The sequence below is a fragment of the Calliphora vicina genome, chromosome 4 (assembly GCF_958450345.1).
Source record: "Calliphora vicina chromosome 4, idCalVici1.1, whole genome shotgun sequence".
Classification (NCBI taxonomy): Eukaryota; Metazoa; Arthropoda; class Insecta; order Diptera; family Calliphoridae; genus Calliphora; species Calliphora vicina.
Window position 1 is genome coordinate 38,716,177 of NC_088783.1, and position 26,028 is coordinate 38,742,204.

The 26,028-nt window shown below is 29.4% G+C and overlaps 1 protein-coding gene across 6 annotated transcripts in view; it reads left to right on the plus strand.

The window, feature by feature from the left end:
* Positions 1 to 26,028, plus strand: part of spri (sprint) — a 352,783-nt gene that overhangs the window by 270,699 nt on the left and 56,056 nt on the right. For all 6 annotated transcript variants that reach the window (XM_065510259.1, XM_065510260.1, XM_065510263.1 and 3 more), the window contains one exon: positions 5,349 to 5,552. In XM_065510259.1, coding sequence (XP_065366331.1) covers positions 5,349 to 5,552 — 204 coding nt within the window. The remainder of the gene's footprint in view (positions 1 to 5,348; positions 5,553 to 26,028) is intronic.

A 26,028-nucleotide genomic window follows, 5' to 3' on the forward strand; every position in this document is an offset into this window, starting at 1 on the left:
TCGTAGTCAGCTGACATTGAAGTTTGACGTTTCGATTCATATTTTTATAGTCGCCTACGAAAATAGAAATTAGCTTAAGTTGGCCACAGCGGCAAAAGGTCGAGTAGCTGTGATGGCGTCAAAATAATTGTCGTCATATAATCGTGTTTATTTTAATTTTGACAGACTGTGGTCGGTAGCCTGCTGTAGCCTATGTGTTAAAACGTAACACTACAAGTGTCTCAAAACCCAAAGCATGATAAAATATTTGACGGGAAAACGGAACCACTATTTTCAAACAATGTTTATTGGATCTTAGATGAATTTTATAAGGGCGAATTTTATACAAACAGTAAATAATGATATTATATTGAGACATTATCTAAACTGAAGCTCATTTATTGAAAAAAACTTTGGTTCAATTGAAAGAGAAATGTAGATTTTTTAGTTGTAACGCTTTTTCATCAAATATTTCGACAATGTGAACGTACCTTAAGTATTTCTGTTAAAATGAGCCTGAGTTTTTAAAGGTTCTTAAAATATTTTGTAACTTAGTAACTAACGAATCTCTAAGTACTTCAAAAAGTACCTTTTACCTCGATAAATAAATTAATGTTTTCCGTAAAACATCGTAGTTTAAAATTTTGTTTCATTTAATTCCCATCCCTGCTTATACCGCTCGACTATGAAGTGTGAGAATATGTCTTTCCTATCCATCTAATAAGAGTGGGTGTGTTTGTTTTTAAGCATTTTGGCATTGAGTTTCGTACGAAATACAACTGACTGCGGGTATCAAAAGCCAACGTTAAAATATCTTTTTGATGATGTTTAATGATAAAATAACAGAAATCATAAAAAAAAATATCTATTTCATTTTTATCTGCATTAAAGCGCTAGAGGTAGTGAGTGAGGATACAGTAATTTGCATAAACAATTTAAAAGAATTTAAAGAAACAATTTATGAGCTAAATATTTCAACTAATATAAATACATACTTTAAATACGTTTAGCGATTTAAAATCATTTAAAGTTCATATGAAATGTAGACAAAGTTTACTTTCTTAAAATTAAGCTCTAAAAGTAGCTTTATAAATATATTCCCCATGCATATTCGAGATGCTTTTTGCATATTTGTTTGCTTATTTTTTCATTTTTTAAGCATTTTTGATTGCTTATTTATAAACAACGGTTACGGTAATTATTTGCATCCAATGCAAATCGCCCTTTGTAAAATAATGATTTAAAATGCTACTGTGTAAGAAGTGAATTGGCACAATATTAGCATATTAACTCATTACTTGGCAATGAATGTTCTTACTGGGGGTTGGATTTGAATAGAGAACTTCGACATTTTTCTAGATCGAGATATATTTGAGAAACAGTATTAAAATCTGCCTACCGCAATTTTTTAACTGTCTGTTGCTCGATATCGAAAAAAATGTTGGTCTAATTTTACCGTTCGTAACATTGCGCGAACAGTTACGAAACCATTAACTTAGGATCGTTTAACCGAGGTCAACTCTGTTTCTTAGACAATATCAATATCATGGAGAAAATCAAAACTTATTTACTCTGGAGATGAAAACCTTACTTTAATCAAAAGTGCAAAATAGCAATCACGTCCAAAGAGGAAGCATTTAGAATCTGGCGTAATAATAAAAAAATATTCGTGTGTCAATGTGCTAAGTCGTGAAAAATATCTTCTCAAGCTGCGTATTCGAGCTAAAGTTCTTACTGCTCCCCGTGGCAGTGAATAATTCCTGTAACTTTTTTATAGAATAAATTATAGTATTTGCAAATAACTCGAACTTCCCAGAAAGCCCCAGCTCGAAAGAGTATCAGTAACTATGCCAAATATATTCTTTCGTGATCTCGTATTTAAATCAGTTCTACAGGATCTCAACATAAGCTGGGTTAAGCAGTGATTTTCTACGCTAGATCATCCATCATGCGGGTGAATTTTCTCTATGTTGAATGCTAATGTAACGCCAATTCCTAAAAAGAGAGAAGCTAACAACACTGAAATTTATCACCCAATAGCAATTTTCTCTGCATTTGTTAAAATTATGGAATGAATGGTATATTTTTGTGAAATATTTGAAGTCAAACAATTCACTTAGCGAACACCAGTTTGGCTTTTGTAGGGACGCATTTTAGCAGTCCATTCACCGTAAAGCGCTGACTTTAGATGTGTCCAAGGCGTTCGATAGAGTCTGGTCTAGTGCACATGTATTGAAACTTATTGATTTTCGTGTTGGTTATAATTTCTCTCGATTTATATCAAGCTACTCAGATATCACATTGTAGAAGTTGTTATAGATCAAATCTGGAACTACAGATCATGTTAGATGGCATAAATATTAAAGAATCGGAATCTATTGATGCGCTGGACATGAGAATATTCAGCAGTTGAATCAGGCATCACTAGTCGAAAGAAGCATTCAAGTGTCTCTTTGTAGGAAATAATTCACTCAACAACCTATAGCCAACCGAAAATGGAATACAACTCTCATTCATGGTAGGGCCTTTGAAGTATACAGCCCAATTATGCATAAAAATTCCTCGGGTGTTTTTTCACTTTTCTTATTTTTAACATTGAATTTGAATAGGAAAAATGGGAAATGGGAAAAAACACTCGGGAAATTTTTATTCATAATTGGGCTGATAGTTTGGCGTTGCTCGACCGCGTACAGGAGAATGTGCTAATCGGTGATACTGATTAAATAGAGTATCGTCACAATGTGGGTTGTATTTCACTGTTCTATATACAATGGAATATATTCTGTTTTAATTAGGGATCCCAATACCTTCAGTTTTAACGATCATCCATCCATTCCACTGTGGTTCCAAATCAAAATCTAGGTGGACAAAATTATTTGGCGCTCTTTTTATATAGAATTGGTATCTCCGATTCCAAAAAAAAATATTTAAAAGATCAATATAAACTTTTTTTAAAGTTACAGTAGGGTCTAGATATACATAATAAAAAATTAAAAAAAATACGTTTTCATGTCTTTCTGAAACTAAATTTTTAAAAAGATCTGTATTTACTATATTTCAAGTTACAGTAGGGTCTAGATATATAAAAATCAACAATAAATAAAAAAATATTTCTAAAAATTCCATTCCGTAAAAATTAAAAAATATAGTCATTGGACGGGCTTCGACGGTATTTTTTTGGCAAACTATATAACATTCTTAAAAAATAATATCAGTATATTTTAGAACCAAGTATAAAGGACTATAACAGGAAAATGGAGAGGCCCATAAATATAAGATATACATTTAATAAAAGCCTATATCAATGTTTATCTATGTTTTGAAGTATGAATTTCTATATGGTAAAACCATTGAGATATATCTAATTTAGTAAAGCAGTACAATATTAAAAAAAATTAACAAAAATATGATTCAAACTTTGCTGAACTTCTGGCGCTTCTGTCGAGAAAACGAAATGTTCAATTGAAAAACCTATTTGTATTGGAGAAGAGCAGATTGTCAGCTTCCAAAAAAACTTAGTTTTTCCAAATTCTGAAGATACCGATTTTCACAATTTTGTCCACATAGATTTTGATTTGGAACCACAGTGCATTCGTAGTCGCTTGGATAGTGGATCGCTCACACACAATACTGGGGAAATTCGTTCCTTAGCAGTTCCGTTAGTACGTGGAATAAACTTCCTGCATAAGTCTTTGCTGAGGCTTATCTACCCCATGATGAAAAAATCTTTTTTTTTGCTGAAGCAATATTTCTGTGATTCTCAAAAATAGTTTTTTTATCAAATTATGAAGAAACGTTAAAATGCAAATACAGACATAAATCCATTTATATAAACAATTTTATAATTTTTGAATTTGTTTTTTTCATTTAGAATCTTCCTAGTTTCTTCTTTACACATGAAAAATAAAATTTTTGGAATTCTATATCGAAATGATATAGAACAGTTTATATATATAATCGTTTATTAGATCTCTTACGATTTAAAATGTAAGACTTTAAATAAAGTTTGGGTTTCTATAATTCTCATTCGCTTTATAGTTTTATTTGTATTTATCAATAATATTTAAATTGAGAATTTAGCACATTAAAACCAAACCCTATTAAAATTAAATTTTGTATTCATTGGATCATAAATATGGTTGGATCATAATATGATTACTTCAGAACATATTATGATTAAGCATGACAATGATATAACGGCTATATTTGATCATAATATGATACTAATAATGATCATAATTGGGGTATTCACATGGTCTGCTATTTGGTCATATTGTTATAATGTCCTAATATATTATGATAGTTTAACCTTCGCTTTACCAAATATTTTTTATGTACATGGTTTACCAATACCCACCCGGGTGACACTACACTTCTATAAATATATGCGACGAACGAAATTTTAAAAAATTGAAAAAACCTTATAAAAAGTTTAAAATGGTTCTATTAAATTCTATAGAACTCTAAAAGTTGTTCAGTGAGTACAAATTTCATTTAAAACGAAACAAAATTAAAAAAAATATTAAACCAATAAAATCGATGTGGTAACCTGGGTGGGTATTGGTAAAGCAAAGGTTAAACAAAGTTTTGTTGTGTTTCAAACAAAAAATTTCTAAACTAATAAGACTATTTGAACTATGTTTATTGTTTTGTCATAAAATAATACTTTTTTTGTTTAAACCACAACAACAACTATTATAATATATTAGGACATTATGACAATATGAGTAATAGCAGACCGTGTGAATACCCCCAATATGTTGATAATTTTACCACAACCATTTTGTTTCTCTGCATTTTGGTACCTATTTAAGAACAATAAAACATTTGTTTAAGCCCTTATCATAGTTTTAAGGTGGCAAAATAAATAGCGAAAGAGTAGAATATTATTTTTTGTGTAATTTTTTTAATATGACCTCTAAAAATTCCCCATTGAAATACCCCCTTATAATGCTTGTTAGACTGTAATAAAGGCTTTTATGTCAAAACACCGAAAAAAACACAAAAGTATAATTGGCAGCAGCTGTGTGAACATAACAAAAATTAGTGAAAATGACAGTGACTACAAACATAAAAAACCTCATGCTAAAACACTAAAGAAAAGTTTAGCAAAAAAAAAAAATACAATTGGCAAACTTTTCAACACAGAAATATTTACATCCTCCCAAAAAAAGGAACACAAAATAAAATCCTTTTTAAACATGCTAACAATGTACCAGTAGAAAGTCAAAAAATTTATATATTTAAGCAGAATTTATAAGCCGCTTTACAAAGTTTCATTTAAAAATTATATAAAGCGAGAAAGTGTTTAACTGATTGTTAATAAATTTAAAATTTTTGTTTCTTTTTATTTTTCTATATATTTTTAGTCCCGTACATCTCTGGTGTCTAGTTCAGATGGTGGCATATTGGCTGAGGGTGAAACCTCAAGTGAAACGTCACGGGGTTCGGATGATTCACCACCATGCGATTTAAGTCTGGTCGAACGTTTGCTGTTGACACATCCAGTGTGGTTTTTACCCGGCATTCAACGTTCTGGAGCTGTGCATTTTTTGCAAGGCAAAGAGGAGGGGGTAAGTCAAAACAATATTTAAAATAAGCTGATATATTTTTGCTTAACTGAAATTAATTAGCAAACTTTTTTTTAGAGCAACCAAAAATTTCTTTGTTAAATATGTTAACAAAAGGCATTTTTTAACATGTCACAAAAATTTATTAGAGTTTTTGTGTTTGGCAAATTTTAGTAAAATTCATGTAGGTTAGAAACCATTAGAGTTACGGTGTTAGCAACTTCAAAGGCAGGTTTTTTTTAATTAGAGATATTTATAATTCTCACTTTAAACATTTTGGAAAAATTTTTATATGAAAAAAATGAAGTGAGTGGATTTAATAAACTAGGGTTTTAGTTTGTGGTTAAAAATGTTTATAGAATAACTAAACATTTCTACATTTATATGGATAGCAGTCTCTGTAATAAGTGCCTAGTAGTCCACTTTCTTTATAGAATCCAAATAGATGGAATCGTTGAAGTTTCCATTTCAAAATTCTATGTCTTATGGGATAATGTTCTGTTTGTGCCCGCCACCAGAGACTTGCGCCGACTAAATTTCACACGGCAGCGGCTGACTCCCAAAAATTATCGGCGGCGGATCAAAGCCGTCTGTCAACCGACTAAAGAATAACTACTCAAATTCTAAAAAACTAAAAATTTGAAAAGTGAAAATTTTATGAAATTATTATTGAACTTTTTTCAAAACGGCGGCTATTTTCAAGCCGACTTAAGCCGAACAAATTTTCGGCGGCGGCGGTTTTTAAAATTTATCAGCAGCTCGACAGCCATTTGGCGCCCTTTGGCTGCCCACCACTGATCTACATATTGTCCTGTAGTATATATTTTTTGTGTAATTAATACATAAATTATTTGATTTAATTTTATTCCATATTGTATTTCAATTAATTATAAGTGATATAAATATTACGTTAAACAAAATTTATAATAAAAAACACCCAAAAGAATAACAGAAAAGAGAGTTTGTTTGTCATTTTTGTGGTCAACCACAAATTGCATTTAATTACAAACACAAAATAACAGAAAAACTGTAAAGAAAAAAATTAAATTATATAATTTTATATCGTTTTAAATATAAATCTCATGTGTTTTTAATTTATATTTTTCATTCATTCGCTTTTTGCTAATAAATTACATGGGAATTGTACAAAAATACATTTGCTTATTGTCACATACATTTGCAGTAACGTCTGTAACTCGTATACATTTATAGAATTAATTTTATTAAATTCGATTGCATTAATTATGCAAATTTGTAATTCATGTTCAACAACATTTGAATAAAACGCCTGCAATCGTCATTCATAGCCCAGCCAGCCACATTCGGCACATATGTGGGCTGGCTGGCTTGTTCATCTGCATTTAAATTGAAAATAAGGAAAAAAAATATTATATTTGAATTCTATTGAACATGTTGATAATGGGGAATATGTATGGAATTTTAAAGTATGGTAGGAATTTCATTTGAAATAATTGATATGTGAAAAACATACATAGTTGTCGTAGTATCGTAATAAATCATAATGCAATGCCTGTTGTTTAAATATAAAAACATTTCTACTTTATTTTAATTGAAAACATATTTATTTTATTAAAATTTAATTATCTGAAACTAATACAAAAAACTCAAAGCTAATTGCATTTAATTTTAACTAATTGTTTGTGGACAAATTGCCGAGACTGCATATTGAACATAATAATAAAATAAAATTTATTAAAAAAAAGGCCTTTAAATAATAAAATTATCTAACTATTGGCGACAAGTGCCAGTCAGGTCATGCTATGCTCTTCCAACACACTCGGCATGACATAACACGGAAATGCCGGACATATAAACAAAGTAAATACCTAAAAATTCTATTCAAATACATATTCAGAAATCTTCGATAATTATGTTTGATATTGTTAATTGTAAACTTGTTTAACATGGCGGAAAGTGTAAGAGCAAACATTGTCAAGCCATGCTGTACTCTTCAAACACACCAGACATAACATAGGAAGGAAATTTTCATGGGTCATCATTGCCTAGATACATGACATGTATGACACATTTTTTCTTTCATATCAACCTAAAATTCAATTCAAATGTGAAATTCATACTTATGTTTAGAAACCTTTGAGAATATATGTGAATCTGATGAAATAACATTATTTTTCAAATGTTTGACTTTCTATTTGTTAGCTTTTGATGATTGTAACTTATTTCGTTCCATTTTAAAGCGTTTTTATGAAAATTATGAATAAGTAGTTAATGTAACTAATTAATTTAATCAAATAAATGTTACACCCTTTCACATCTACCTAGTCTTTTTTTATCGTATTCACAAATTGCTGTAAATTTTTGCTGATTGAACAAATTTCCATAAAGTCTAATTTATACCTACTTGTATTATATTGTTTCGGTTTATTTGTACTGTTGGCAGTATTTACACAATTTGCAATCAATTAACATAAAATTGCTATTGTAATTGTTTTTGGGGTAAATAACTTTACAAATCTGTGTTCAACACCGAACCACACAAACAAAAGCATAATGTAACGTAAATTAAGGCGACAGTGTAGTGACAGTGAGGTAGAAAAGTTGTGAAAATCAGGGAAAAAAATTAAAAAACATATGCACAGAAAGGTCCTTCGGGACCAAAAAATAAGTAGCAAACTGCAGAAAGCAAAAATGTCGTGGAAGACTGAAAAGGTCGCGTGATAGAATGAAAAATTATGCTAAATAATGAACTGTCGAATTAATAAATGTAAATACAAAGCTTTTGGTATTTAATGCAATTGAAATTATTTGAACTAAATAATTTGTATTACAAACGTGACGCGTAATAAATATCGCATGCCAAATCTAAATACTAAAGGTTGTACGAATGCAAATACATTTAAATATGACAACTATCAATCAATATTTTAGAAAAAAATCTCATTTTTTTTTTAATTCAATCTAAAAATAATTATATTTTTCGTCGCGTTCTTGATCCAATGTTTATTGCAAATATATTGGAAACAACAAAACTTGCCTATAGATTTCTTTACATTTTTTACTTCAAAGGCGTTCTTGACCCTGGAAGTGCCCATATTTGAATACAGGAAGAAATTTCTATATTCATTAACTTATTTTACATTCTCAAAAGGAACACATTTCCTTTTGAGAATTGACATCCAAAATAATTAGACACTGGTCGTTCATAGTTTGATTTTTGTTATGAAAACTAATAAAAAAACATCTAAAAAACGAATTAATTTTTTGTTTGTCACGTTCTTGATCCCATGTTAATTACTTATACATATATTCGTAAGTAATTAGATTTATTTCACTTAAAATGCCTACGAATGTTGGGTTTTTGGCCTTGGAAATGCCCAAATTTAAAAAATTTCATATAAAATGATAAGTGGATGTTTTAACCTATTGCTTAACTTTATCTATATTAAGATCATTCTTTATTAATAAAAATCTGTGACCAATATTTAAAAAAAAAATTTCCTTTTTGGAATTGACATCTTAGAAGTGTTTAGACTTTGTTTTTTGTTCTTTATCTATTCCCGTACGTACGAATGTCACGTTATTGGCCCTATATTTTAATACAGGAAGAAATTTTAAAAATTCCATATAAAATGACAAGTGATTATTTTAACTTATTCTTTAGTTTATATCACATTCAGCCCAATTATGAATAAAAATTCCCCGGGAGTTTTTCCCCTTTTCTCATTTTTCCTATTCAAATCCAATGGGAAAAAACCCCCGGGGAACAAACTCCCACGGAATTTTTTATTCATAATTGGGCTGAATATGTTCTTTCTTTATTAATAAAAAAAAACTGTGAATTCCGATTTTCAGATTTTGCATTTTTTTATATGCAGCTGAAAACGTATTCAATTTTTTGTCGCGTTCTTTATCCCATTATTATTGATAATAAACAACAAAACTTGCCTTTATACATATTTCTTTATTTTGTTCAAATTAAAGACGTATGAATGTCGCGTTCTTGGCCAGGTAAATAAAGAAAGAAATTTTAAAAATCTTCTATAAAATTACAAGTGGATATTGAAACATATTCTTTAATCTATTTTTTTACCTTTTAAGAATTTACATCCAAAAAATGTAGGCACTGGCCGATTACAGTTCGTTTTTTGTTACAAAAAACACTATAAGTGTCCTACGTTTGGTATGAGTAATATTGATCTAAATAATAATTTGAGGATTTCTCAAGAGTGCGAACTGATTGACGAAATATTGAGAAAACCATTTATTTTGGAACTTTTTTCAAATATTTCATTTATGCAACATTCCCTGAAAGCTAGTTAACTTTTATATGCCACTGTAGAATAAAAAAATAAACAATTACAAAATCCAAAGACAGATTCGGAACAAAAGCTTTATAAAATAAACCCACTAATGCTCACATACATACGCACTAAAACCCATACATACTCAACAAAAACAATTACAATAGGTGCGTGTTCGCAAATGATTGAAACTCAGCCATACTAGTGTTTATAAACCGGTTAACCGGTTAATCGAAAAACCGGTTTTTCTTCGAAATTTCGGTTTTTTGCGAACCGGTTTTTAAAATGTTGATTTTCGGTTAACCGGTTTATCCGGTTTTTATCACTCGGTTAACCGGTTTTTAAAATTTAGGTTTAAAATTAAGAAATCTCATGGTTTTGTGTATTTTTTATATTCATTGTACAAACATTATTGGTCTGATTTGAAACCTAAACTGCTGATTTACAATATAAACCTATTTAGATTGATATTTTTAAGAAGTAAAATGATTCTAAATAGTAGAGGACGATGAGTTTACTTAAAAGCTTGAGTTTACGATGAGTTTACATAATCAAACTATAAAAATTAAATTCCGCAGAATTCTAGAAGTTAAGCAAAATCTTAATAATGATTCATTATAAACTTAGTGATGATTTTACCAAACGTCAAGTTGAATTTGATGTGCATACTTTCTTTCAATCAATTTGACTTCATTAGTGTGTTTTGTTCTTAAAATTTTATTTTATTATTCATTTCGTTAGCTTAGTGTACAAAGTCCTTTTCAGAAATAACAACATTCCAAAATCCATAATTTGAAATATTTTGAAATCTGATTCCATATCAGAAAAATTTAATGAATAAACCAATAATTAAAACCAGGGACGGAATATAACTGTTATTTTTTTATTTCAGATAAAAAGGTTACGAGGAAATTCCTTTTATTTAATATTGGGAATTTTTAACCATTATCATTGCATATATATTATTTTGGTTATCGTAACCAATTAAAGTAAGAAATATTTTTTTTTGGTTATAAGTAACCATTATATCAACCAAAAACTAAAAATTCAAGAAAATATCTCTCCACAAATGTATAATAATAAATAAAACAATCGACAATATATTAAAAACCATTATTTGACTCATAATACAATAATTAAGCAGTGGTGTAGTCAGCACAACAGTTGACTAGCAGCCGGAAGGTTGTTAGTTCAAACCGCAGCCACGAACTTCCATTTTTTGTAAATATGTACATAATTCTAAACAAATAACTCTCGAACAAAAACAAGTACTTTATTTAATTGTCAAATTCCCCTTATTTTTCGGCTTATTTAATATTTATGAATTAATTTTTTATTATTATAACCAAAAAAAAATAATTTTTTTTGTAATGGTTATTTCTAACCAAAAAAACTTTTTGTTTGTTATAATGGTTATTTGAAACTAAAAAATCTTTTTGGTTGATATAATGGTTACTTATAACCAAAAAAAAAATATTTCTTAATTTAATTGGTTACGATAACCAAAATAAAATATATCTTATAAAAATGGTTAGTTATAACCATTTTATAAATTCATCAATATAAATGGTTAAAAATGATTTTTTTGTCGTTTATCTTATAATTGTTACGTCCCTGATTAAAACAAGTATATTATATATTTAGTAACATATTTATACTCAATTCCATTTGACTGACATAATAATTTTGAAATTTTTACAAAATAAAATGGACTTAGCACTTTTGTATATTCATAGGTATTTAATATTAACCATTCCTGACTACTAAAAACTACAAATTTTAAAGCTGTATATACTTTATTGGACATTTTATGTTTTCTACATATATATGACGGTTAACCGGTTTAACCGGTTTTTTCGATGTCGGTTAACCGAAAAACCGGTTTTCTAAAAAAGCCCAATTTTCGGTTAACCGACAAACCGGTTTTTTAAAAAGTCGGTTTTTTATAAACACTAAGCCATACACAGTCAAGCAAACATGGAGTAATTTTAAGGAATGTCTGTACAAGAACATGTGTGTAGTAGGGTGGCCCCAAGGTCTAAAATGGTTCTATGTCATCTAAAAATCCTGACAATTTAAGCAAAATCGGATGACGTTTTTTAGAGGTTGCACATGTTATTTGAAATTTCGAGTTTAGAATCAAAGTGCCAATATCTAAATCAGAAATTAAAAAAAATATTTTTTTTAAATTTATTAATGAAAAAAATTTTATGGCAAACAATTTTTTTAAAAATTTATTTTTTATTTTTAAATTTTTTTTTTATATCCATATTGTCTATATTAATACTTAGTAATCCAGATACAGATCAAAAATAGGTCACAAATCAAGGTTATCCTGATTTTTTCCTTTTGTCTCAGCCATTTGTGGGCCGATTATGAAGATGCATGAAATATGTATGTAAGTTGTTTCGGGAATACATGGTTTTTAAACGAAACTTAACAAATTTAAAAAATTGTTTTCGATTCTGATAAATGCTAAATGTGGATTAAACGTTATAATTTTAGCAATTGTATCTATATTATAGGTTAGCATGGGGACCGATTTTAAATTAGAGAACTTAAAGAAAATTTAGTTTTTGGTCACAAATATATCAAAATTATTTCTTTGAAAAATATTTCGTAAATATTTCCAAAAGTGGAAAATATGGTCCACCCTAGTGTGTGGGTATGAATGTATTGTTATTACTTGTATGTAAACGAATAGAGCTCAGAAAACAATAGAGCCAACCAATGAATAGGAAGAGATGAAGAGCAAAAAGGGTACTGAATATTGTAAATAGAGAAAAACCAGATTCATTAACGCATACCGCAAAGCTTTAACGAGTTGCAATGAATACCATGGAAAGTAAATATGGAAAAACGTGGTGAGCAGTTAGGGTAGGGAAGAGAGAAAAGGCAAATATGCAACGAAAAAAACACTAAATGAGAAAATACTGCAAACAGCAAAAAAAAAAAAAAAACAAAATCAAACATAGGGGAAAGCCTTTAGAGTAGAAAATAGAGCGGTTAAGGAATTTATTAGGAGTATTCATATGTGAGTGAACTGAGTGCTAAATAAGTACTTAAGTAGATATTTTGACAAGCTCTTGCCAGACGACACTAACTGTTAAGTGGCTCTGCAATAACTTCCTTCTCTTAAGTTAAATAAATACTTCCCTAAATGTAATGTAAACAAAATCAAACTAACTACACTTTAGTTGCCTTAGAGAAACTAAGGTAATTGTTTACTTTAGTTAGAATACCTGGGATGAGTAAAGTAACCAATTCACTACTCTTTGCATTACAAAGTATTCATATGTGTCAAATGATCCAGAAATATATAAATTAGAGTCTGGTAATTAACTAGATTATGGCAAAAATTACTGTGTAAAAGGAAAACTATTAAAACTGAAGGATTATTTAATATATATATCCAACAAAATAATATAAATATTTTGATATTGACTTGTTTACATTGCTGTGAATACCCTTAATATGTGTTAAATTATTTGCATACCATAGATATGACTGCATTGTAATTTATCTTTGTGGCAAAAAAAATGTTCATTCAATACTCGTTTTTTTCCATAGATAACGAAAATCATTCTTCTAGGGTGTTTTGGAAAACAAAATTGTTGAAATAATGAAAAGGCGAAAAAACTAGCAATACCAAATGAAAATAACACAGGAAATAGCGAAAAAAAGTGGAACGTTATTTTTTTTCACATTTTAGTATAGAATTTGAAAAGTTTAAAATTTGTTTTCAAATAGTAATAGATTACGAAATAAAACCCAAGCAAAAGTAGTGGAATTTCTGAAAAAAACTGAGAAATAATGAGTAACAGCATCGCAAGCAATTAATTTTAAATTGAGTTGTCATAAAATTAATTCTTTATCGATTCCAAGTCATAGAAACGGAATTTGTACTCATAGCAATAATTTTATTGATGTTCTTTTTATGTATTACCAAAAATATATAATTTTATATTCAGCTCTATTTGGGAAAATAATCACCTTTTTTGCGCGGCTAAAAGTTCCAGTTTTTATAAATGATTGATTGGTTTATTAGATTGATTCGATCGTATATATAGATTTTCTCCGTTCTGGCAACAGAAAATCAGTTTGCAAACATGCCTAACGATTGAAGCATCCACCTCATCTAAAATTTTATAGCCACAACTCGAAAATTTGGGCATTAAAACTAAATAATTCGCTTCGCAATAATAGTTTCAACAATATGTTTCCAAAGCAGCCACAAAACTCATTAAAGTCTTGGTGATTAAGAGTTAACTTGGAACTTGTCGTTGCCAATATATTAGCAATAAAGTGTGATGAAGAATGCGACAATATATAGAACTGCATCTAGATTGATACGCTAAATCATTGCTATTGTTATGTTTATAACATTCAAAGTTCATTAAGTTTTAAATGTGCATTTCTACGGTAAAGAACGGGACATTTCTATGCCTTTGAAGAATAAAAAATAAATCACAAGAATTTGCAAAAAGTAGGTTTTGTTGTTTCAGCATATTATCAATAAACTGCGATCAAGAAAAAATTGAACTGCATCTAGAAAAATGCAAAATATTGCAAATTGGAACTAAAATATATGGCTTTGTATACACAGAAAGAATTAAATTTCTGATTCAATCAGACAAAATTTTGTTTGAATTAGGGGACCTATCACAAAATTTGTAAATTCAAACAAGAAATTTTGCAAAAATTTGATTGAAAAAAAAACAATATTTTTTCAATTAAAAAAAGTATGATATTAAATAAAAAAGTTGTTTGAATTTACAACAGAAATTCTTTCTGTGTATTGATCGTCAACATGTTGCAATATTTCCATTCATTTTATACAGCCTTTAACAGGATTTTGCACGCGACAAATTTTTCCGTCAGATTTGTAATAACAATTAGTTTAAATAATTTCTACACAGAGAAAAGAGATTCTTGGTAGCAACTGAATTTATTGTCAATTGAATGTTTCTACCATAGTTACCGAATTATTTTTAGGTGTAATGCTCAAATTTCTCTTTTTCATAGCGTCTTCTCATCTGATTTATCGCAATAAAAGCATTTGTTGTTGAAAGAGGATACACTTACGATAGCGAACGCGACACATTTTTAATATCAAAATAAAAATATTGTTTGATTTTTATACACAATAACTTTATTAGTTAACACCACAAAATTTTGATTTTAATTAAAAATTTCATTCACTTGATTGAAACGATCGTGGCGTACTGATACCACCAAGTGATGATTTAGGTACAAGAAAGCGACATTAGAAAAGCTTTGTTTGACATATGAAAGTTAAAAAAAATGAGTAAAAAATAAAGACAATTTTTATCATATACTTTTCACCAAAATGTTATCAGAAAAATATTAAAAATCATTTTTGATAAAAAAAAATAATGAACAATTTTTTTTACAATAATTTTTGTGAAAAAATTTGGAGTAAAATCAAAATTCTGGAGGAAAAAAAATTAAATGAATAAATTTAGGTAGCTGTTTTTGGCTTATAACTCAGCCATTTGTTGGCCGATTTTCCCGAATTTAAATAGCAACCTAAGTTTGACTATAGTGGATATATGTATTTATGTATCAATCCAGTATGAAAGTTATTTGGGGACTTCGGAAAGTTGATTTCAACATACATAGACTCCGATATCTTTAACGATCCAGAATATATATACTTTATGCATGAAAAATGTGGAAACTTACATCTAAGCCATTGGCATTCATGGTAAAGGGTATAAAAATTATTAAATATTAATATACAATAATTTTGTGGGTGTTCTTATTGTTTATATGTAAAAAGCCGATTGTAATCTGCTTCTAAGGGTATGACTGATAATAATTGGTGTATTAGGTGTGTTTCTTTTAAATGAGACATTAATTCACCATGATTTCAAACGAATAGCTAGTAATGTTTAAATTTTCTATTAAACATCAATTGAAATGTACAAAAATCAACATGTCTAGCATTTTAAAAACATTTTTTTGAAACAAATTGTTTAAACACTTTTAGTTTAATAAAGAACGAATCAAAACTGAATTTTAATTTTTCCAAAAAAAAAAAATATAAAACCAAAAGCATAATGAAAAAAAAAATCCCACTAAGAAATCCTCTTAACCTTTAAAACAAAAAACCCCCAAATGGAAAGAAAATTCTAAAGGAAACCAAACAAAAAAACCTAAGATGAGATTATGAAAAAAATGCACTACAAACTCAATCTCATGCTTAAACTCGTAAACGGCAGCGAAACAATGATGATTTTCTAAATGCAAGGCCACAAAACCATATGCGGTCGAATTGTGTAGAGTAAACTAAGGACTAAAGACTAAAAACTCCCTCTATTATGTTATTTTTATAATGAAAACATACTACTGAAGCTACTAAAAGAAAAAAAGGCAAAACCCTTGAGGGAAGAAAAGGGATTCTATTGCTAGATTTTGTAGAAAGAAAAAATTGCCAACCAAATTAAAGCTGATGATGGTGGAATTGTAAGTTTTGTAAAGCAAAGAAATTGTATTACAAGAATCCAGTAGACTTTGCACAGCTGAACATTTGGTTTTTTCAAAGCATAATTTTCACAAGGCAGCAACAATTTAAACAAAGAATATAAAGAAAATAGAAAACGGAATTGTTCCCTGGAATAAACTGAAAATAGAAAGTGTCCCGCTGAGCATTATTTCAATGTTTCAACATCTTTATGAAAGGTTGTCATGTTACATCAAATATATGTTTTTTTTCCTTTAGTTTTTTTCCAAGTATTGGGATTTTTTTCTATTTTTTTTCTATTATTTTCTTGTGTTCTTTTTCTACCAACATAATAAAGCTCATTTTACCAATTTGAATAAAATATGAGATTTTTATTATTGGCGCAATGTAAACTAATGGCATCCAATGGGATCATAATGAGGATACAAAAATTATCCAGTAACCCAAGTATATAGAGAAGAACAGCAACTTTGATATGCAAATAGAAAAACAAACAAAAAAAATGGTTGGGAATTTTATTAAGAGTGTATTAACACTAAGTGGGGAATATTGTGGCGTGGCAATATATAAATGCATGAATAAATAGGGTCATATTTATTGTGTAATACAGAATAAACACAACCAAAAAGTTTCACATTACAAAACCTTTAAAAAGAATATTTTTTCACCAAAACTTTTCTTTAAATATATACAATATTTAAATTATTAAAGAATTTAAATTGTTTTACTAATTTTTCTAATAAACTAACTTCAATTTACCTTTAATGCAAATAAATCAATTAGCAAAACATAAATGTTGTCTACAACTCCCTTATTCACATCTGTGGTCAACTATGGACATTAGGATAGCCCTTATTTTGTTCTCGATTAGACGCTTATTTACAAAGTTATTGAGGATTTTGGATTTTAAAGTTTTTTCATATGAAAAATTAACGAAATATGAGTCATCACAGATGGAGCTCTTTTTCTCGTTTAAACACTTATAGACAAAGATATTAAGGATTTAAGGTTTTTGAGTTTTTTGAGTTTTTTCATATGAAAAATCGATTTTTGGTACGAAATATGAGTGATCACAGATGGAGCTCCTTTTCTCGTTTAAACGCTTGTAGACAAAGTTATTAAGGATTTTAGGTTTTTGAGTTTTTTCAAATGAAAAATCAATTTTTGGTACGAAATTTGAGTGATCACAGATGGAGCTCCTTTTCTTATAGACAAAGATATTAAGGATTTTAGGTCTTTGAGTTTTTTCAAATGAAAAATCAATTTTTGGTACGAAATTTGAGTGATCACAGATGGAGCTCCTTTTCTCGATTAAACGCTTATAGACAAAGATATTAAAGATTTTAGGTTTTTGACTTTTTTCATATCAAAAATCGATTTTTGGTACGAAATATGAGTGATCACAGATGGAGCTCCTTTTCTCGTTTAAACGCTTGTAGACAAAGTTATTAAGGATTTTAGGTTTTTGAGTTTTTTCATATGAAAAATCGATTTTTGGTACAAAATATGAAAAATCGATTTTAGGCCAGAAATATGAGTGATCACAGATGGAGCTCCTTTTCTCGAATAAACGCTTATAGACAAAGTTATTAAGGATTTTAGATTTTTGAAGTTTTTCATATGAAAAATCAATGGAGCTCCTTTTCTCGTTTAAACGCGTATAGACAAAGTTATTAAGGATTTTAGGTTTTTGAGTTTATTCATATGAAAATTCGATTTTTGGTACGAAATACGAGTGATCACAGATGGAGCTCCTTTTCTCGAATAAACGCTTATAGACAAAGATATTAAGGATTTTAGGTTTTTGAGTTTTTTCAAATGAAAAATCAATTTTTGGTAAGAAATTTGAGTGATCACAGATGGAGCTCCTTTTCTCGATTAAACGCTTATAGACAAAGATATTAAGGATTTTAGGTTTTTGAGTTTTTTCAAATGAAAAATTAATTTTTGGTACGAAATTTGAGTGATCACAGATGGAGCTCCTTTTCTCGAATAAACGCTTATAGACAAAGATATTAAGGATTTTAGGTTTTTGAGTTTTTTCAAATGAAAAATCAATTTTTGGTAAGAAATTTGAGTGATCACAGATGGAGCTCCTTTTCTCGAATAAACGCTTATAGACAAAGATATTAAAGATTTTAGGTTTTTGACTTTTTTCATATGAAAAATCGATATTTGGTAAGAAATATGAGTGATCACAGATGGAGCTCCTTTTCTCGATTAAACGCTTATATACAAAGATATTAAGAATTTTAGGTTTTTAAAGTTTTTCAAATTAAAAATCGATTTTTTGTACGAAATATGGGTGATCACAGATCGAGCTCCTTTTCTCGTTTAAACGCTTATAGACAAAGTTAGTAAGGATTTTAGATTTTTGAGTTTTTTCATATGAAAAATCGATTTTTTTACGAAATATGGGTGATCACAGATGGAGCTCCTTTTCTCGATTAAACGCTTATAGACAAAGATATTAAAGATTTTAGGTTTTTGACTTTTTTCATATGAAAAATCGATTTTTGGTAAGAAATATGGGTGATCACAGATGGAGCTCCTTTTTTCGATTAAACGCTTATAGACAAAGTTATTACGGATTTTAAGTTTTTGAAGTTTTTCACATTATAAATCGCTTTTTGGCACGAAGTACGAGTGATCACAGATGGAGCTCCTTTTCTCGTTTAAACGCTTATAGACAAAGTTAGTAAGGATTTTAGGTTTTGAAGATTTTCACATTAAAAATCTATTTTTGGTACGAAATACGAGTGATCACAGATGGATCTCCTTTTCTCGATTAAACGCTTATAGACAAAGTTAGTAAGGATTTTAGATTTTTGAAGTTTTTCATATGAAAAATCGATATTTGGTAAGAAATATGAGTGATCACAGATGGAGCTGCTTTTCTCGATTAAACGCTTATATACAAAGATATTAAGAATTTTAGGTTTTTAAAGTTTTTCAAATTAAAAATCAATTTTTGGTACGAAATATGGGTGATCACAGATGGAGCTCCTTTTCTCGATTAAACGCTTATTTACAAAGTTATTAAGGATTTTGAGTTTTTTCATATGAAAAATCGATTTTTGGTACGAAATATGAGTGATCACAGATGGAGCTCCTTTTCTCGTTTAAACGCTTATAGACAAAGTTAGTAAGGATTTTAGGTTTTGAAGATTTTCACATTAAAAATCTATTTTTGGTACGAAATACGAGTGATCACAGATGGATCTCCTTTTCTCGATTAAACGCTTATAGACAAAGTTAGTAAGGATTTTAGATTTTTGAAGTTTTTCATATGAAAAATCGATTTTTGGTACGAAATTTGAGTGATCACAGATGGAGCTCCTTTTCTCGATTAAATGCTTATAGACAAAGATATTAAGGATTTTAGGTTTTTGAGTTTTTTCAAATGAAAAATCAATTTTTGGTACGAAATTTGAGTGATCACATATGGATCTCCTTTTCTCGATTAAACGCTTATAGACAAAGTTATTAAGGATTTTAGATTTTTGAAGTTTTTCATATGAAAAATCGATTTTTGGTACGAAATATGAGTAATCACAGATGGAGCTCCTTTTCTTGATTAAACGCTTATTTACAAAGTTATTAAGGATTTTAGATTTTTGAAATTTTTCATATAAATCGAAATATTTTTAAATATTGACTCTTTGAAGTGGCAAAACTCGAAACTTCAAATAAAATGTTCAAACTATAAACATGATTTTGCTGAAAGTTTCATTATTTCGTTTTTAGACGACGAAGAACAAATTATGACCTTGTAAACATTGAAAATTTTAAGAATTTACAAATAAGGCCCAACCTAATATTCACAGTAAAATCGCTTTTACATTAATGACCAACAACGTTCACATGTATTTAGTGAAAGAAATGCATGAATCAGTCAGTCACTAAATGGACATTAAAAATGTGAGTAAAACAGCTGCTGCTAATTACATTTTGTGGTGAACAAACACAACAAATAAACCTGGAATCCTAGACGAGCTGTAAAATATGCAACACATACATGATTTACGTTTAAAATTCAGTTGGAAAAAAACAGGAACATGGATTTTAGCAGGTTATAAACACCATTATAAAGACTTTATACAAATGCCAACATCAAGCGTCGTGCATTATTTAATATTTAATGATAAATAAATTGATGTAAAAATAAAACCTCCCCCACACCACTGTTAACTACCAATAGTCCGTCTCTTATAGAGGACAACCACAATCAAACTCTCTCTTTATGAAAATAAAAAAAACGTTAAATTGCTCTACCTCCCTTCTCTTTTTCTGTACTTAACCATTATGTGTATTGCAGCTAGGTCTTTATCTTGTACATCAATATGTTATATTTATCGGTTTTATTTTAATTTTTTTCTGTATATTTTGTGCACAAATTTCGATGATGGATGATTGGAGACCAGGTTTGACGTTAAACATGTGCTGTCCAGACTGTATTATAACAAACAATAACAACATCAATTACCGTACCAGTCATTCACTGATTCTTTGGGTCCACACTTCTCTAGTGGTCTATCCCATTGAAACCACCCTTAAATGTAAATCTTTTCGCTTTTTTTTAGTTTTTATACCACATATATTGGCTATGCGTTTAGTAAGCTTGAGGTAGAGGGGGTTAACAAGCATAGAAATTAATTGTCCGTACAACATTGATTTTGCATTCAACCGCAAAAAAATACAAAATAGAATAAAGGCATTAGTATACGTACTCGTCTACATGTGTTATGGAATGTGTTGTTATTGTAGCATCTTCCTATTTTTACAACATGTGGCGCCACTCACTCAAGTTCTTGTGCTTTTAATCTGCCTCTCCCTCCAAGTTTGTCTCTTTTTTTTTTGCTGTTCTGATGAACAGATTCATCTTTGTTTTTTTGTTTGCGTTTTTGTTTTAAAAACAACAATGATTGATTTTTAATTATCGCATATTTTTCCAATTGTAATTAAATACTTGTGTGTGTTCTTTTTTTTTGTTTGTCCTGTGGTATGTGCTATTCTGTTCTGTTCCCCCAACCCACAATTTGTTTTATCGTATGGTATTTCATATTGATTGAGAGTCTTTTTTGCTGTTTACAAACCAACCACCCTCTCATTCCCATTTGTCATGTCTTAATGACATTTAACGACAGAGATTATTGTTGTGATGGCCATTACGAAGGTAATCAAATGCTTAAATAATTATTTTGTTTATTGATTACTTACAGCATAGTTTGCGTAATTTAATATATACAGGATTTATTGCATACTTTAAGGATTAATTTAATAACCCAGGTAACTTTCCTATAAATTATGTAGCACTATTGTATTGGAAATAGAAAAATACAGTATCTGGTTGAAAATAAAGGGAATGAAAAATAAAAATTGGACTCTACAGTATTTATGCTTAACAAGGTTGCGACAATTTTGGAAACCAAATTTCGTAAAATAATTGCAGAGCTTTATAATTACCAGATTGTTCCGAAGTTTGTAGCTCAACCATTACAATCAAAATGAAGTTTTTCTGTTTGCACTTTTCTGCGCGGAGGTCCAGACGAAAATATCACGAAATTACAAAAGCCTACGCCAGGTCAAATTCCAAAAGAATTATCTATTAACAGGGTATATCATAGGCCACATCATCTATAGGTGTAAAAATGAATTTTGTTTTAATATTTTTTTTATTAAAGGCCTCTACAACTTCAATTGCATTTGTGTTGTGAAGTTTGCAAACTACTCTTCGTTTCGACTTGCTCTATAAAGAGCCAACTGAAAGTTTTGTATTTAATTTACTATCGAGTATGAGAGATATCGAGGGTCCTTTTATCAGTTTTATATGGAGAACAATACCAAGAAATTGCGAAGGTCTTCGATAGAGCAACGAAACCAAAACACCTATCAAAAGACCTCTACTAGTTTAAACCCGATAGTATACAAATCTTTGAGTATTTTCTAAAATGAAACAACTACTTCAAGTATTATAAATACTATGTTGTCCATTCGACTGCAAATTTGTACAGTTTTGGAATTGGTTCTCATTCTGCCTTGTCTCTTCCTGGATGCAAAATAAAAAAAACTCTCGAGAAATATTTAATTTAGTGTCAATGTATAGAACATTGAAGCTACAAAAAAACTGCAATATGATCATGACTGCAAAATTGTAAAGTTTTTGATATGCTTTTCATTGCGCCTTGTCGATTTCTGGATGTAGTATTTCCACTGGGTTAAGGAGGCCCCAGATAATAGACTACAACTTTACGACTTATATATCCAAGTTGAAGATCTTCAAATGATCTTAAATTTGTTATTGTAATGCTTATTAAAGAGGTAGCGAAGATCAATGAAAATATTTTTTTTTCAAATCTCAGAAGCTGAGCTGATCCAAGAGAAAATTCAGTTGAACTTGACATTTGACTCTACTAATGCTTTCGAAACTAATCTCGTTTGGAAATGAATGCACGAGTTTTGTATGGAGTTTCCTTCCTGGACGTTAAAGGACTGCAAGTTAAAACATGTCAATGCTGCCAAGTCCCAAAGTTTTTGAAGTATTTTCAAAGAACAACAACACAAAGCTACGAAACCTCAACACCAATCAAAAGGCCTCTGCTAATTTAAACCCGATAGTATACAAATCTCTGAGTATTTTTTAAATTTAAACTGTAACTTCAAGTGGCATGTCCACACGACTTCAAAGTTATTTAGTTTTGGAACTGGTCTTGCCTCTTCCTGAATGCAAAACTAATTGCTTCGAAACTAATATCGTTTGGAAATGAATGCTCGAGTTTTTTTATGGAGTTTCCATCGTGAACGTTAAGGGACTGCAAGTTTAAACATGACACTGTTGCCGAGTCCAAAAGTCTTTGAAATATTTTCAAATGTTTTTTTATTAAGCTGCAGGGAAAGCGGAAACAAGATCACACAACTTTGCGATCACATCAACTCATAAATTAAGCAGTCTTATCGTTTAGCAAACTGGAAGGATGTTTTCTGAAAAAAAGTCATATTAAAATTCGGTGTTCCCTTGACTTGACCTTTCTTTCACATTCTCTCCTTTAATTTTCATGAAGGATTTATTGGGAATCACTTCGAATTCAATAGAGCCTATCCTTCTAAGAACAAACTCTCGAGATTAAATACGACAACTCACTTAACCATGACGCCGTGGCGATATTTGAATTGAACCAGATTAATTTTAATACGTTTTAAACTCAGTGTTGTTTATTGATCATATTGAGCAATATACGATATCAAGTCCTTTCGCACATATCAAACGTTTGAGAAAAAGTTAATTTAGGAATAAAAGTTTTTTCAACAAAAAGGGATTATTAATTTAAAAGCTTATTCTCAATTGGAAAAATACCTTAATTCTTAAATTTTTCTCAACATTTGTTTCACTTTACAATTATGTAGAAATTTATTGAAAAAATACTATTTTTCAAATGTTATTTCAAATACAATTAAATATTTGTTTTGAGATTGACTTGACAAATAGCTCTTTTGATACAATTTATTAATTATTTTAATTCAAATCAGGTTTTTTGTTTTTTTAGGTTTAAGAAACCTCTTAAATTCAATAGAAATAACATAAATTCTCAAAGGTTTTTCAAACACAAAGTCAAGCCAGAATATCAAAGGTTTCTCAAACCTAAAAGAAACTGAAAAAATGATTTGAATAAAAATTATTAATTAATTATTTCAAAAAAGCTATTTGTCAATTTGATATCAAAAGTTATTCTCAAGTCAATCTCAAAGCTACATTTTAAGTTATTTTATGAAATGGAAATAACATACATTTTCAAAGGTTTGACTTTGTCTTTGTTGGTTAGGAGCCGGAATACAATGCAACACTAGTTTCAATCGAAATATTTTGTAAATTACAAATCCTATTCGAAATTAGTATAAAAACTCGCTACAAACATTCAAACTGCCTGCAAGTTTTAATTTGGATATGCTAAACCTTGTACACAGAAGGGTGATGGATCTTAAGTGAATTTTAGATATTTCCGGTACTATTGATGTTCTAGAACATTGTGTGTATGATTTTAGTACGTAAGATTTTCAGTGCTGATAAGAGGCCGTCAAACTTGAAAGATTTGTTGATATCCGTAAGAAAATAATTCATCAATTCAAAAATTATTGACTTGGACAATTATATAGAAATTTATTGTGCTAAAAATTATATTTAAAAAACAGTTTATTAAAGACTATATTTTAAAATTTTTGCCCAAAATATTTAAAACTTAAATTTAGTTGTAAGTAAATTAACTAAAAACTAAAAACAAACATAAACATAAATAGAAAACCCTCAACACAAGTGCAAAAATAAACAAAAATCCTTTCAAACGATTAAACACATCAAACATGAATTTGGTGAAATACAACTACCCAGGCCAGGACAAAACCACAATAATACAATAAACACATTTAAACAAAATAAAACACTTGCACAATTTTTTTAAACAAAATATGTAATTTAAAAAAAGGCAGCAGGAGTAAGGCAGTCAGATCCTTTGTGTAACTTTTACCACAAAAAAAGCAGTGAAAACATAAAAGCATATTTTGTGCAAAAACATAAAGTTATGCAGACATATAGAGAAATATTTATGTGTGTAAAGTCACAGACACAACAGACATATAAAAATAAACAAAAACAACAACTACAACACATGAAAATAATAAAAAATGTCATCAGCAACAAAAGGCCGTTTTGTGAAATCATCTATCAGTGGCCAACCATCATCATCATAGGCCATCAACAGCAACATTGGCAATAGTCATCATCACATCATGTTGTTTGCCCCCTTTTTGCACCCACTACTGCTCTCCACACTTAAGCAACCTCTGTAATACCACGACCACTGGCAGCAGCAGCTGTAGTAGCTATAGCAACAACAACAGCAATGTATTTTAATAGTCAACAACAACATAGAGACAGACAGTTTTATGTTGCTGATAAGCTGCGTTTACAACCCAAGCATGCAATATTTATGTTTGTGTTTGCATGTGTCAAACAATAAATAAAACATTATGTGGGGGTTATTTCATGTTGAAAGGAGCATGAATTTAAATTGAAATTGCATAAACTTACAGATATCTAGAAGTTTTTGGACTTGGTTTGGCTTTATTTCTCAAAAAACAGAAGACACTTAAAATATCATGATTATTAAATAAATTTAAATTTATTTGTGGGGAGTATCACATCAAGATTACTATGACTTTAAAACAGCAAAGCTGTAAGATCATTTTGAGGAAAATTTCGAAAAATCTCAGCTTTATCGATCTTTTTTAAAACATTTTCCAAAAATAATTATTTTTCCAATCAAAATTGATATGAAATTGAGTATGGTATTCAATCAAAACCTTTATCAAATGTCAAACGTTTGAGAACGATTTGATAATAATAAATAGCCGGGTTTGCTACGAGGGTGCTCTTAACTGGAAAGGCAACACTTCTCCTTTCATATTTCAGTTGACTCCTGTCAAAATTTGGAAAAGCTGCGTCATTTAGTTTGTGTTTGACAGCCATTGCTAGCAGACTACCTCGTGACTTGAGCAGCAATTTGAAAAAGTGAATTTCATGTGCTCACTATGCATTATTTGTTGCGGATAAACACCATCACTCAAACCAAGGCTAAGCTTGGTAATTTATATGGAAACTCCGCACCCTCAATTTCAATGGTAAAAAAGTGGTTTACTGAATTTTGTTGTGGCCGCA